Below are 14,543 nucleotides of genomic sequence, written 5' to 3'. Positions count from 1 at the left end.
ACTATAACGTTTCCCCCTCTGAGAGCTGAGGTGCTACACATGCTTAGTGAGTTTCCTCTCAGCAGCAGGCGGATCAGCTTGGATGCTGTTCACGCCTCTGTGTGCAATCTCTGTGATGACACTTAGAGCGAAAAGAGAAGAGCGGGAGACAATCCACAAAATTTCCGAGTCATTTACTGAGCAGCTAGACAGAACCCACTTAAATGGTGAAAGGCCATAAAAGCATTAACAGTCTGCTTTGCATTAAGGGCAACTCCTTTCAAACAGAGGCAAAAGTCACGAGAGTCGGTTTACTGAGCCCGCAGCAGCTGCTGCTGCTCAGAGTCATAAAAAACATAGAGCTGCAGCTATCTGTGGGAGGGAAGGATATAGAGCGCCTTACAAAGCAGTTTGTCACATTACAATCACAAACTTTAGCGCACTTCATTGGGATTTTGTGAGAGCGACCAGCCCAAAGTAGTGCAGAATGCTGAAGCAGGGAAATAATATATGGTTTGTATGGTTTGTAAAAGAGCTTTTATAAATAAATATCGGAACAGTGGGGTCTGCATTTGTGTTTAGCCCCCGTGAAACAATAATGTGTTTAACCGTCGTGTGCTTCAGTTACAGCTGCAAGTCTTTAGGGATATCTTTTTTTTTTGCAAGCTTTACATGTCTATAGTGAAACTTTTTTGTCCATTATCCTTTGCAAAACATCTTAAACTCAGTCAAGTTAGATGGAGAGTATCTGTTAAGAAAATCAATCTTACAGTCTTCCTGAGATACTAAACTTTGACTAGGCCATTCTAAGACCTGTAGGTGCTGAGATCTACATCATTTTATTTGCGAATTGGCTGTGTGCCTTTATTTGATAGTGAATTAACAGGAAAGAGGATGATGAGAGAAGGGGGAAGACATGCAGCAAAGGTCACCAGGTCGGGAATCAAACCTGCGACAGCTGCATCAAGGACTAAGGGACCTTATGTAGGTTGTGCTTAACCCCTGCATCACCACAGCACATCCAACATCAGTTTTCAAAAATAAGTGTCCTTCACTTGTTTTTGACCAAGTGGAGGACAGAGAGAGTCAAGAGTGATGTCTGTCAGAGATAGGAGCTTACAGTATTCTGCATTTTATTTGTCTTGAAGCTGGGAATGATGTACCAATCGAGTTTAGAGCGTTTTAAAACCACTGGGATTTTATAATTGTTATTGAACCAACCACTATCAGCTACACAAATCAATTGATGTATTTTCCTCCATTTGTGAAGCCAAACAGTAAAGGTATGTGCAATAAACTAAGAAAATACACCGTGCTGCTGTTTTAGTCAGATCCAAACTGTTAGAGTAACTAACTGATAACTGCAAATCTTATCCATCCTGAAGCATAGGAGTAGTTAGATCCTATTTCATCCTCGTTATCAAACAATGTGGTCAAGTTTAGTTTTTCAAATTGGTAGAAAAAATGTACCTTTCTATCTAAGGAAATCCAGGTGATTACATCAAATTAATGACTTACAATGATTTGATAATGAGAGGTTTTAAAAACAATGTGATATCCACCAAAAGGCCTCTTTTTGTTTCCAGATGACAGAACAAAAGTGCACCTAGATCCTAATTGTGCTCCTTTTTTTCAGGCCTCGCTCAGAAATATTTGAAGCCTGATTGTGGAGCACAGATTTTTCACAGATTTAGGTGAAAAAATCCAAGGGAGCCGAAGACTTTTACAGTCAGCAGAGAGATCTTTGACACATCAAGCTCAACATGTATTTGATGCTGCTGACTCTGCAGTCTTCTGGCTCCATCTCAGATTTCTATAGGAGTTGCATTTGTCATGGAAAGAAAAGCAGAGCTGCGTTATTAATTATGCTTACTAAGTGCTGTATTGGCCTGCCCGCTGCTGCCCATTACGAAAATGTGTGGTGCATCATGGAATGTAGAAACAGACAACAATAACAGAGCAAAATTGGACTGACAATGGGACACGATTATTGTTCTCAGACATCCCAAATGAATTAAACTGAGTAATCAAGATGAAACACGAAGAAGAAGAAGAAGAAGAAGAAGAAGAAGAAGAAGGAGGAGGAGAAGAAGAAGAAGAAGAAGAAGAAACTGATGAAAAAACATCAAATGTTGGTTGCACGACAATCGGACTTACTCCACAGTGATTAACAAAATGATTCATACCACTTGAATGTTTTGCACATTTTCATGTCACAAATATGTTTACGAGGTATTTTATTCGAAAAACACAAACTAGCAGATAATTGAAGAAAATACTGAATTTTTTAAATTTACATATAACTGGCTTGTTCTTAGAACTGCTGTTCCAGTATGTCCACACTGTTATGGAGAGTTTATTCATTTTGCCAACAGAAGAAAAAAATAATAAAGTATTTTGTACGACTAGAACTTTTTAAGTATTTTAGACTTATCGAAAGTGATTCTGTATTCTTGAAGGTGAAAATTACTTTCTACTTTTTGTACATTTCAAAACTTTTTGAGTAATTGAGTAAACACTTCAACCTATACTTTTACTTTTACTAGAATATTTTTAAGGTATTTGTACTTCTACTTAAGCAAAGATTGTGAGTACTTTTTACTGTACCAAACTATCCTTTTACTCGGGAACAAACTAACCTGAAGCAGTAGTTCCTTTTGTCCAGCTGGGGTCGCTGTGATTTTCAGCTCCAGTAATCTGACCTTAGCGGGCCCAGCAGCTTCTTCCGGGCGTCTTGCTGACTTCCAAAGGTTTACTATGAATGTAAGAAGTAATATTTTAGGTTCTTAACTACACTTTCCCGTTTCAGGGATAAATATCGCTCGTGTTTTTGCGTTACTAAGCGTACTTGGGGCTTGTTGCTTCGGCTGCTGTTGGTTTAAAGTGCACGTTAGCTTAACATGTCTGGAGAGGAGGCGGACAAAACAGCCACCACTGACGCCAGCGCCGGTGACGAAGAGGAGGAATGGCTTTATGGAGGTAAAAACGACTAGAAACAACTCCCTTTATCAATTAGAGACGCGTGGTGGTGTCTCTGCAGCTCTGGTAACGAAGCGTTAAGCAGTAACTATCTCTCCGTGCTATGAGAATAACGGAACATTAGCCTGGAAGCTAACTAGCATTGACTGTTTGATTTGGTCTTCGGGCCTTTAGCATCAACAACAGAAGCATGCTTTGAAACTAAATAATAATAGAGGATTGTACCGTATTATGGTAAATAGTCTCTGTCTTTTGCTGTTATAATTTTATTTTTAGAATACTGCTGTAATTTTATTAGCTAAACTGTTATTTGATCTGTATTACAGATGAGTCAGAAAGCAAGGAGGAAGATGAAGAACCCAAACTGGATGCTGCTGCCAGGTAACAAACTCTACTCTAGAGAAACATCATTGTGGGTTGGTGCATTCACAAACTGCTTCTTACACAGTCGAGGGATTAGATAAGATTTTTCTATCTAAGATTTCCTTTCCCCTTCCTCAGATTGACACTTTTGTTAAATTGCTGGTTCAAGCTTCTGTATTTACACCAGGATCAGTCATTGCGCCATCATCTACAGCAGGAGTTTGCAACTTCTGTTCTTTAGCGCCACTGACCTGCAACGTTTTGGATCCATCCCCGCTCCAACACATCTGCATCAAAAGGCCGAATTATCTGCTTTCTATTAATCATTTATTTAATTCACTGACTTGCAGAGTCTTAATATGCAGAGATGCATCCTACAGTTACAAGACAGCGGAACTCGCAATCGAGGTCTGGGGTTGGAGAAACCTGATCTACAGATTGTACAAAACGCTGTAGTTTATGCATTTCAACAGAATTTTTTTGCAACAAGTAAAATTCAGGGAGGAAGAAATAGTTAACCTATCATTATCTTGTCCTTTTCAAAACTCTATCCATTAAGAAAACATTGGTTGTTTAATTTTTAATGGTGGTGTCTGATTATGTTTTACACCTGCAGTGCACCTGCTGAGACTTCAACAGACGATGCTGCTGCTGTTGTTGATGTACACGCTACGGGCAACGGAGTGGTCTCCGAGGTACGTAACCTCTGGCACATCCTTCTCTTTTGTTCCGTTGTTCACCTTCCCGATACTGTTGTTGTTTTTTATTTCTTTCTGACTTTGCATTAACATTCATGGCTTTACACGTGTCGTTTTTTTTCTGGGCTTTCAGTCCCAAGGCGAAGCTGCAGGCGAGGATGTGGAGAGCGACAGCGACAGCGATGATGACGACGACGATGTCCGAGTTACCATTGGTGACATCAAAACTGGAGCACCACAATACACGTAGGCTTTCCTTTGAATATTTCCAAGAGGATTTATGTTTAAGCTAAGCTGCAAAACATCTCAAGGATTATTTTTGGAAACGACATGCAGCTAAACCTCATTTTGAGCTTCATGGCAAAGGCTGTGAATACATACATCTGTTTTTTTTGTTTGTTTGTTTGTTTGTTTGTTTTCATTTTATTTTTAATATATTTACAGAAATAAATTTAAAATAACTTTTTTTCTTGTCACTGTAGGGTGTTGTGTGTAGCGTTTTGAGGGAAAATTGAATGCAATTCATACTGGAGTTAAGTTGTAACATAAAATATGGAAAAGGAAGCTCTGAAGTTTATGAAAATAAAACCTAGATCCAATTAGCATTCGGTAGCAACTTCATGTGATTTCCTCTGTTTGAGGGAGTCAAGTCTTGAAGGAGATTTTTGGACAGCGGCTTCTTACGCACTACATTGCAAACTTATCATGACACAGTGTTCACGTTGTGGCTAATTAAATAAGCACCATGCATTCAGGCTCTATATATTAAAATATATTTTGCAATACTTGTTAAATGCAACCTAAAAGCTTTAGAAGATAAAGAGTCTTTTAAAAAATAGCAACCGATGCCTCGTTTCTGCTGATGGGTACGGTACGATTGGGTGCAGTGCGGCCACTGCTTGCTTCAAGAACAAGACTTTCCAGTGCGATGCGTTTGCTGAAGCACCAATGGATGCCATGTTAGATGTTTGGGTTTAACCCCGCCTTCCCAGTGAGAGTTCAACTGGTGGAAACGCTCTCCTGAATAAGCCAGCACATAAAATGGTGAACTGAACTGTGTCGTTCCCGTCAGGCGTTAGTTGTTTCAGCACCAGATTTTGGTTAGAAGCAACTTTTTAATTAAAATAAAAAGAAAGCCTTACTGTTGCTGAAAATAGTGGAGCTTTATAGACTTTATAATGTGGGCATGCGTGTGTTTGCTGTGAGCTCCAAACAGAAAGATGTTCACACTTACTATTATTTCATCTCTGTTTAGTGTGTTCATGTAGTGCAGAGCCACAAATGTCCAATTTATACACAACTAATTTAGTTTCTTATTTCAAGTCATATGACTATCACAGCATTCACCAATATTATAATATCCTGCAGGAAAACAGCATCATCTCACATTATCATATCTTTTTTTCTCTCTCTCTCTCTCTCTTCAGGACATATGGCACCCCCCCTGTTAACCTCAACATAAAGACAACAGGATCCAGACCTTATGGACAAGGTTAGTACCCTGCTGTAGTTTAACCTACAGAAAGGTTAAACTACTTTTAGGTTCTGTAGTTAACCTGAAAAGAGGTAAAACCAGTTTTACCTCTTTCCTTTCTGTGAAAACAGCCTTTAAGATGTTGTGTTTATTTTCAGTAACCACAAAGGTGAAGGGTGTGGATCTGGACGCACCAGGAAACATTAATGGCGTTCCTGTGCTGGAGGTGGACATGGAGAGCTTTGAAGAGAAACCCTGGAGGAAGCCAGGTCTGTTGAACTTTCTCAAATCACAATCATCACCACAATATCATATTTGCAGAGGGCTACTTGAATGCAATACTTGGAAGGTTATTCTTTAATTATATATGCATTCATCTTCTCCCTGCTTCTGTGATGTATGACTGGTTGAAAGGACTATTGTAATGATGTAGAAGAACAGTGTGGAAAAATCAAATGCAATCGAGAGATTCATCACAAAAATCATCTAAAATATTACAGCCACATGTTTTGCTAAAATAATTCAGGCTGTAATTTCAGGAAAACGTATCGGTGCTCACATTATAGTTGTCTGTGCTGTCTTTAAATGTGATTGTAAACTTAATCCATTTTCAAATACACTTTATATTTTATTACAGCCACATAATAAACCATGCTGAAATGCGTATCCCTGTTTACTTTTCCAGGTTTATTAGCGCTGTAATTCACAGAAGGTGTCTTTGTGATTCGGTTTGCAGGAGCCGATCTGTCAGACTATTTCAACTATGGTTTTAATGAGGACAGCTGGAAGGCTTACTGTGAGAAACAGAAGAGACTGCGAATGGGTCTAGAGGTCTCTACAATTGGCTCAGTGACCAGCAAGATCTCTGTATGACATTTGTTCCTCTACCAGTTTACTCAGATTCATCAGTTACTCTATGTACTGTGAAAGTCTTCAGCTGATTATGATTTTCTCTGGCTGTCTGCAAAGGTTCAGCAGGGCAGAACAGGAAATGAAAAGGATGTATCCAGTTTGGCTGTTCACACCTCCAAGACGGACTTTACGTCTCCTGTCAGCCTGTACAAGTCTGCTGTCAGTCAGATCACCAGGTAACATCTATACTTTCATGTTCCGAGCTACAAAAACAAAGTGCTTTCAATTAGTCTTCTATCCTGGTTAAATGAAGGTTTGATTAATTACCTAGAAGCTAAAAGTTGCTGAAACAAGAGTATCTGAAACCTAATTTCTTGGAGTAATTATAGTTAGTAAATTTCTTTGGAGGTAATACAAATTATGTCACATTATAACAGAAAGTCAGTCACAAGAATGCATAAAATAAACCTAAACTAAGGTTGCATAACATATTCTGTACAGTTCTTTTAGGCTTTTGTTATTTAACTTATTATTTGTAAATCTGGGGAATACATATAAAAACAAATTGTAAAAAAAAAAAAAAAGCAAAAGACTCAAAATTATACCAAGTTATTAAAACCCATAAAATCCATATTTTTTGTTAACTAAACATATCGAAATTTAGGGATCTTGTAGATTTTACAACATATTAAATAATAAATCAACATTATTCATTACCTGTAAATGTTCTATAAAAATGTGAGCAGCAGAACATTTATTTTTCCAAAAGGCCTCCAGAGAAGACTTAAGATTAGACAACACCGTTTCCAATGCAGAGTAGTTTCAACAATATATTGAAAACATTAGAAAAGATTTTGATATGTCTTTAGAAGCAGAAAGAAAGGAGGAGAGGCTTGGAAAAATAGAATTAAAAAAATGAATCTAAACTTCAATGTGATATTTGTTTTTGGCATTTAAAAGTGGCTTATTTTTGTTCATTATGAGAGAAACACCTGATGTATTGAAATTCTGTAAATTTTGGTTTATTTTTATAGATCAACATCATTTTTTTCTTGAGAAATAAAAAATAGTTGATTTGCATTTTTTTTTTACCTAATAATGTTCAGACTTAATCGTTTGATTAATTTAATTGTGAAGTAGATAAAGATTTTTGGTATGTTGGTTGTCAACTAAAAGTCACATTTCCATGTTTTATTCGATCATCATTCATCTTGATGGGGTTTTCTTTTTTGCAGGAAATAATAAATCATTGGTTGTTTTGGGTTCTGCTTTGCCTCTAATGTTTTCTAAATATTCTCTCAGTAGGAAGACAAGTGGTACTATTGATGTGATTGGTGGACAGACGGCCACAATCAGCAGGGTTGAGGGACGACGCAGACACAACCTAGAGGGCAACAACATCCAGGTACAGAAGCAACTGAAACAAGTTTCTTCTCAAAGACCTGAGCGACATGCTAACAGCGCCCTCTGCTGTCTGTTGTTGCACAGGTGATATCTGAACACTCAACATCAGAAGCTGAACCAGCCGCAGCTAAGATTCCCACCTTCTTCCCCCCTGGACCGCTTCCTCCGAACATACCCCCGCCTCCTTTCCTCCCTCCTCCACCAAACGTCAGCACTGCACCTCCTCTTATACCTCCACCCAGTGAGTTCAGTTTCTCCTATAATTCTGTTTTTTGTTTGTTTGTTTTTTTGTGAAAACTAGTTGCTTTGAGTATTCTTACTTCTTCCACCTTGTTCAACCTCACAGGATTGCCCATCACAGTTCCTCCTCCTGGTTTTCACCCTCCAACAAGCGGCCCTCCACCTTCTCTAATTCCCACGATGGACAGGTAACGTCCATGACAACACTCGCCCTGATTGCAGCTGCATTGATTGTATATCTGAACAATCTGGGGGCTAATGTTTCTGCTGGTCATGTGCTCTCAGTTATGTAAACATGTTTTAATTTAAAGTCAGTGAACTCTGAAGTTATGTTTCCTTCCAATATGGCATTAAATAATGTGGAAGCTGTTGTCGTCAATGGTGGCCTTGCTAACTGGCCTTTGTAGTCATGGCAGGCTCTGTTGTGGGTAAGGAGTTGTAGCGCAGGAGATAACCAGGTTGAGAGTGTGAGCAGCGTATTCACAAAGTTGATTGACAGCGCTAAAATCCTCCTCCTTTCTTTGATTAGTTGTTTCTGACCAAGTGTTTTATTTTTTTCTTCCCCTGATTATGGCTCATCTTGTACTGTAAGGACATAGTGACAGTTTAAACAAATATGTAGAAAACCCTTTTTTAAAATTACATATTGCAGCTTTAATCTACTTTTTTTTTTTTTTTTTGAAATCTGTGTCAGAATACTTTTAAATAAAGAACTGCATGTTTAATAAAGTGTTGTAATTAATTCAGTTTACTAACACAGTGCCTTCTCTGTGTTTCCATGACAGCCATGCTGGAGGCTACGATGGTCGCACTGTCCCTCCGTACCCGTTTCCTCAAGGTAAAAAAATTAATTGGCATTCTCCTTATCACATAATAAGAAAACTATCAAAAATAATTAACTGAATAAAGGTTATGTTTATTTGTATAACACATTTCTGGAACAAGGCAGTTCAAAGTGCTTAACATGATAAAAACATAACCAATTATGTAACTAGCAATTAGCATTGCATTTTGTCGCATCATCATCAAATATACATCAAATGTATTGATTAAAATTCCAATTATTATTAACTAGAGCAATTCTAAAAGGAAGTGGGGGAAGGTTTTAGCCTTGATTTAAAGGAGCTCAGTGTTTCGTTTGTGTTGCAGTTTTCGGGATCTAATTTCCATCAAACTCTCGTCTCCTTTTCCTTTCCAGGTGCTTACCCTCCACCCTTAACTGGAGGCGTGCCTCCTCCGTGGCCCCCCATGGTGGACAATAGCAAACCCTGGGACTATTATCCCCGTCGGGAAGACAAGAGAGACAAGGAGCGGGAGCGGCCCAGAGAGCGAACGCATGAGCGCGAGCGAGAGAGGGAGCACAGCCCCTCAACCATGAGCTACGCCAGGTCAGAAGGACAGATACAACAAGGGTGTGTATTCTTCTGGAGAACGACCTCGGGGGGGATTTCACTGTCATGTAATCATTCTAGCTCAGGCTTTAGATGGAGATACGTGCTTGATTGTCACCGTCATATATAAAAGTGTCTTTAATATCACTTTAGAAACCATGTAGATGAGTAAATGCACAATTTCGATGAACAATTTTCATCTAGATAGACGATAATTCTCAATCTGTTGCCATAGTGATGAGGAGCGGTATCGCTACCGTGAGTACCAAGAACGTGGTTACGGGGAGCGCCATCGTGACCGAGCAAGCCGAGAAAAAGAGGAGAGACACAGAGAGAGGCGGCACCGAGAGAAAGAGGAGGGACGTCGCAAGTCGTCTCACAGGTACACCAGCACACACTCATGCGCGAGCTAACTGGTTTACAGTAGCATTTTTAAATTCATCCTTCTTCATTCAGATGCTACTTTTCCTTGTTTCTTCGCTGCAAAAGAACAACATCTTAAAAAGCAGTTATTCAGATTATAAACCTGAATCCTTCTTTATTATAGTCCAGGGTTTCCCCCAGAAAACTTGCTAAGCCCGGCGGTGGGGGCGTCGAAATGGTCCACCAGTGGTCCACAGTGTTTTTGTATTAAAAGATGTTAAGTTGACAGAAAATATTAAAGTGTTACTGTATAATTATATGTTACAAGAAAACATCTCCAGTGAAATGCTATTTAAACCTGCAACTAGTCTAAAAACAACAAATTTGCACTTCTGTTTAATCCAAATTTAGTCAGCGGCTCCATCAGGCCCCCAAGAGCTCCAGGGGCCCCATAAACGCTAATATGTTAAAACAGACCACAGATACATAAATGTAACACTTGTTTATTGAGATTATCAATGCTGTTAAACTTGATTCAGTTTCAGCATACATAAATTAAAAGATTTTAAATAGTTTCACATTTAAATGCAAGATTTTAAGGAGTTGGCAAGTTTATTTTGTAAAACTTCAAAGAACAATATTCATAGTTAGATTGTTTTGTTACCATAGAAACAATCTGATGCTGTGAGTTTAATCTTTGAATTTACAAATACAAATTAGTAAACTGTGATTATAACTTATTGCTTTTTAGGCTGGCCAATTAAACTACTCCTGTCTCCCATATTTCACTAACACAGAAGCTGTTAGAGGTGCTGATGATTTTAGCAGCTAGACGGGCCCCTAAGTCTGCGCAAGGCCTCATGCAGCCTTGGACCGGCCCTGCACAACGAGTAAATCTGCTGCACTGCGCAGAGATGCGCAACAAACGGGAGATTTGGCTTTAGTAGTTGTTCCATTTCGTGTCTGTTGAGTTTTTAATAAGCGTAACAGAAACTATTCTGGTTGGTCGAGTTTATGGGACTCGACCGTGTCTGACGAGTTTCTCAGATCTCTGTGCGGCCGCGCACTTTAACTCTAAGTAGACAACGCATTTGATATGGTTTGATGCATTGTGTAACCAAAAAAATAATACTAAAAATAATATAAAATCAGCGTGATGCGTGACTCTGAGGAGAGCGTTAAAGCTCCTCACCAGGCTGAAACTGCACGATCAGGTTAGCGCTGCTCGTTATCCACAGACGCTCCGGCCAACCGGGACCACAGACATAAACTTTACAAGGAAGACAGACACAGAGCCACACGCTGGGCAGCGTGTAATTGCATATAATTGTTCGTTCACAAAGATAAATCATTCTCACCGCTCCACAACGCGCCTCTGAATTCGCTACAACTTATTCCTGCGGTTCGCATAGAGCTGTGCAACCAGAGCTAATGCAGCGAGTTTTAAACTCTTACCTAGAGTTCTCCAAAGGATCATAATTCCTCACAGTAAGTTGATGTAAATATCCATACAGGCCAGCCTGTGTCCAGTTTGAGTGAAAGGAGGCGTGCGCGATCCTGTTGAGGTAAAGCAGCGGCAGCGCGCGAAGCAAAGCGCAGAGGCGCCAGCTGTGTGATTGGTCCGCGCGCTGTCGGCTTTAAATGCATAAACCATAAACCTATCTATTATAAATCTATCCTTAAGGATAAATCTGCTCTGCTAGTGAAATGCTCAGAGCAACAGAGACACTTGCAGCCTGGCCTTTTTGTTTTTTTTTTCTTTTTTTTTTTTATTGAAATGTAAACAAGCAACACTTAGCCTGGCGGCGAGGCTAGTAAAGCATGGCGGGCCGCCAGGCTTATAATACACTGGGGGAAACCCTACAGTCTTTCTCAGGAACAGCTGTTCATTCTTAAACTTTATGGTTTCAGATCAGAGTTTTACCGATATGGTTTCCTGGCTATCTTTATGTTTTCACCTGCAAGCTGCAATTTTCGTCATAATGTCTGATCCAATCGAATTGGTTCTGATTTTGTTTTATTTCAACTAGTAAATAAAGCAGGTTGTGAACAAATAAGAAAAGGTTACTCAAAGTTACAGCTCTGAATCCAGCATAAAGCAAATTCTTTATGCATGAAAGCATTGGTGTCCCTAACTTTAATGTGAGGTTATCTAAACTCAAAACTGAATGCAAAGTGTTGTTTTCTGATGTGTTTATGGAACTAATAAAAAGTTTAGATTTTTTGTTTTAATGGGCCAATAATAAATTAGGATATTATTGAAAAGTGAATTACTTTCAGTAACTATCACCAAGCAAAACACATTATGTAAATTAAACAAAGACGGATGTCCTGATGATTTTTTTTTTTCTTTTGCGTTACCTCACAATAGGTTTTGCCTTCTCTCAATAATATGCTAATCAGTTCATGCAGCACATTTGAATACTATAAGCCTTTCTTACGGTGGCCATCGCACTTTCTGCCATTATAAGGCTTTCGTAAAGTTTTTCCATGCATGTTAATATCTTGTGAAATATCTGAAGTTTTATATCTTCTTTAGGATAGAAATGCATCACAAACCTATGATGTAAGCGGAAACTTTTCATAAGAAGGAAAGAAATAAAAAAATACATTCAAACAGTTTGGATTATTTCTGAGTTTTGATCACGGTGTAATGAGACTGTTTTGATGGTCTCTTTTGTGTTGGTTGACTGAATGGTTTAAAGGGCCGTTTTCATGTGCAGTTTCATCTCAACCTTACACAAGCAGTGAATAAGTCGATTTTCAAACAGTTTTTTGCACCAAAGAGTTAATAATGAAGTTTTGACTGAGGATCTTTAAATCCTCAATCAATGAATCAATGTATATTTGAAAATTTAAATTGACATTTGTGATTATATACAAGGTAGACCAGCCAATATTGCAGTAAGCATATTGCGAGGGAACGCAAAAGAGAAAATTTTCCCCATATCTCCTAAGGGGCTCCGTAAAAACCTGATTGCGTCTCTAATATTTTTCTTTCTTAGTTTCTGTCTTTTATGTCACATCATGCAAGCTGATTGTTTTTGCTTTTTCAATAAAACTATATAGATTTAATATTTACCGACACTTGCAGTAGATTACACTTTGTGTTAGTCGAAGCTCTTTTTAAAATATCTGAAAAGTTTGAGCTGAAAGGCTTGGCAAAAAATAGAATTTCTGTTTATTTCTCATCTTTCTCGCTCCTAATTGACAGATACCTCCTCCTCGATCAATTTCCCATCATGCCTCCTCTTTGTCCTCTTGTCCCCTCTCCCGCTGTTGTCTTATTGATCATTCACCTATCTTTGTCCATCTCTGATTTCTCTTCCTTCCTCCTGTCTTTTGCCCTTGTTTCACTCTGTCCTCCTTCTGTTTCTTGCAGCAGCAGCAGCAGTCGACGGAGACACGACAGCGAGGAGGGCGACAGCCACAGGAGGCACAAACACAAGAAGAGTAAGAGGAGCAAGGAGGGCAAAGAGGCTAGTGAAGATATGGGTGCAGATCAGGAGAACCAGGAGGCTATGGAGTAGCGACGACCAGCTCCTGCTTTGTCCTCAATGTGTCCTCATGCTGGGGAAGGGGATGAGATCAATACATCATGTCGTTCTGCTCTCCATCGGTTTCCCTGCATCCTCTTGTTAAACTTCACCATCACTTCAGAATAGACGGAGGAGAGCGGGAGCTGAAGGGAGACCTGCTCATCCTTCTCATCTTCCCCCTGTAAACGGTAGTTTTTTCACCCACCTCCATCCTGGCCCAAACCTCCCGTCTGAGCATGACGGCAGCAGTTGGGTCGCGCTCACAGATTTCATTGTATATTCTGGACCCATCAGTCTGATACGACCTTTTTCTATTGTTGGTTTGATATCCTTTTGTTCTCGTCCCAAATTAAGACATCTAAAAAAGAAAAAAAAGTGCTGTCTGTTAAGTTCCATTAAAAACACTTTTGATAAGTCGCCTTTGTCTGTTTATTTATTAGAACAGCTTAACATTACCAGAAGTGTTGGATAAAGAAAATGTTGAATGTCTACTCACCGTGATTTATCTCTGTTATGGATGACTAAGAGCTTCACAACACAGAAAGACTTTTTAAATTTATTTTATATCGCAGCTCACGTCAAGACTTTTTTCTGGTTAGTCTGTTTTGGGAATTGTGCGAACCGTAACCTAAGTTTTCTGTCCTTAGTGGGAGTGGCGTCAATAGAGTTTCTGCTGCTGTAGTCCAGCTATTTCAAGATGCGACACATTATGAATTCAGAGATGATATTTTGCATACCTTGTTTTTAACAAACAGCTATTTGAGCAACTATTACCTTTTTACTGTCTCAAACCAGTTTAACCGTTCTCTGACATCAGCAGAACAGTTTCTTTTTTTTTAATGTTCTTCACACCATGATTTTTGTGCATAAATCCAAAATATAGCAGCAGTTCTGAAATAAACGGGAAGATCCATCTCACACCCAGAACAACAAACAATTAAAATTTTAAATCTCCTTTCTTCCTTATTCTAATGCTTAGTTTCCTCTTCAAAAAGTATTTTTCTTCAGGACTAAATACTAAAATCCATGGCTAATAATTGACGTTGACTTTACTGGTGACTATTCCAGTTCTCTGTGTGTTTTAAACCTAAAGAAATTATTCTTTATGACACCCTCAGTAGAACGCCTTTCACCTGCAGTGTTACAGATTTTTTGATATTATTTTGTTATTACTTTAGTTCATATTCAGTCTAATGTTAATAGTGGTAACACTTTATTTGAAGGGGGTGAAAACGACTGTCATGACACTGTCATAAACATG

General features: G+C 38.9%; 1 protein-coding gene across 5 annotated transcripts; it reads left to right on the top strand.

Moving 5' to 3' along the window:
* Nucleotides 1–2,655: 2,655 nt before the first annotated feature.
* fip1l1b (FIP1 like 1b (S. cerevisiae)) lies at nucleotides 2,656–13,698 on the top strand. Of its 5 annotated transcripts, none has more exons than XM_007551679.2 (15): nucleotides 2,656–2,958; nucleotides 3,285–3,339; nucleotides 3,938–4,016; nucleotides 4,153–4,265; nucleotides 5,447–5,511; nucleotides 5,652–5,762; nucleotides 6,230–6,360; nucleotides 6,463–6,581; nucleotides 7,648–7,750; nucleotides 7,834–7,990; nucleotides 8,096–8,177; nucleotides 8,775–8,827; nucleotides 9,188–9,377; nucleotides 9,616–9,762; nucleotides 13,126–13,698. In XM_007551679.2, exons 1-15 carry the CDS (start codon nucleotides 2,880–2,882, stop codon nucleotides 13,271–13,273), a joined length of 1,632 nt encoding a protein of 543 aa, XP_007551741.1. In that variant the 5' UTR covers nucleotides 2,656–2,879; the 3' UTR covers nucleotides 13,274–13,698. The 5 variants fall into 5 exon arrangements, with proteins under 5 accessions (XP_007551741.1, XP_016526838.1, XP_007551739.1 ...); XM_016671352.1 differs by having other exon boundaries at nucleotides 2,657–2,958; nucleotides 13,129–13,698; XM_007551677.2 differs by having other exon boundaries at nucleotides 2,658–2,958; nucleotides 9,188–9,401; nucleotides 13,129–13,698.
* The last annotated feature ends 845 nt before the right edge of the window (nucleotides 13,699–14,543 follow it).

The sequence above is a fragment of the Poecilia formosa genome, unplaced genomic scaffold (assembly GCF_000485575.1).
Source record: "Poecilia formosa unplaced genomic scaffold, Poecilia_formosa-5.1.2 Scaffold43, whole genome shotgun sequence".
Taxonomy (NCBI): Eukaryota; Metazoa; Chordata; class Actinopteri; order Cyprinodontiformes; family Poeciliidae; genus Poecilia; species Poecilia formosa.
Note: the sequence above shows the minus strand (reverse complement) of the source record. Positions and strands in the feature narration are given on the sequence as shown.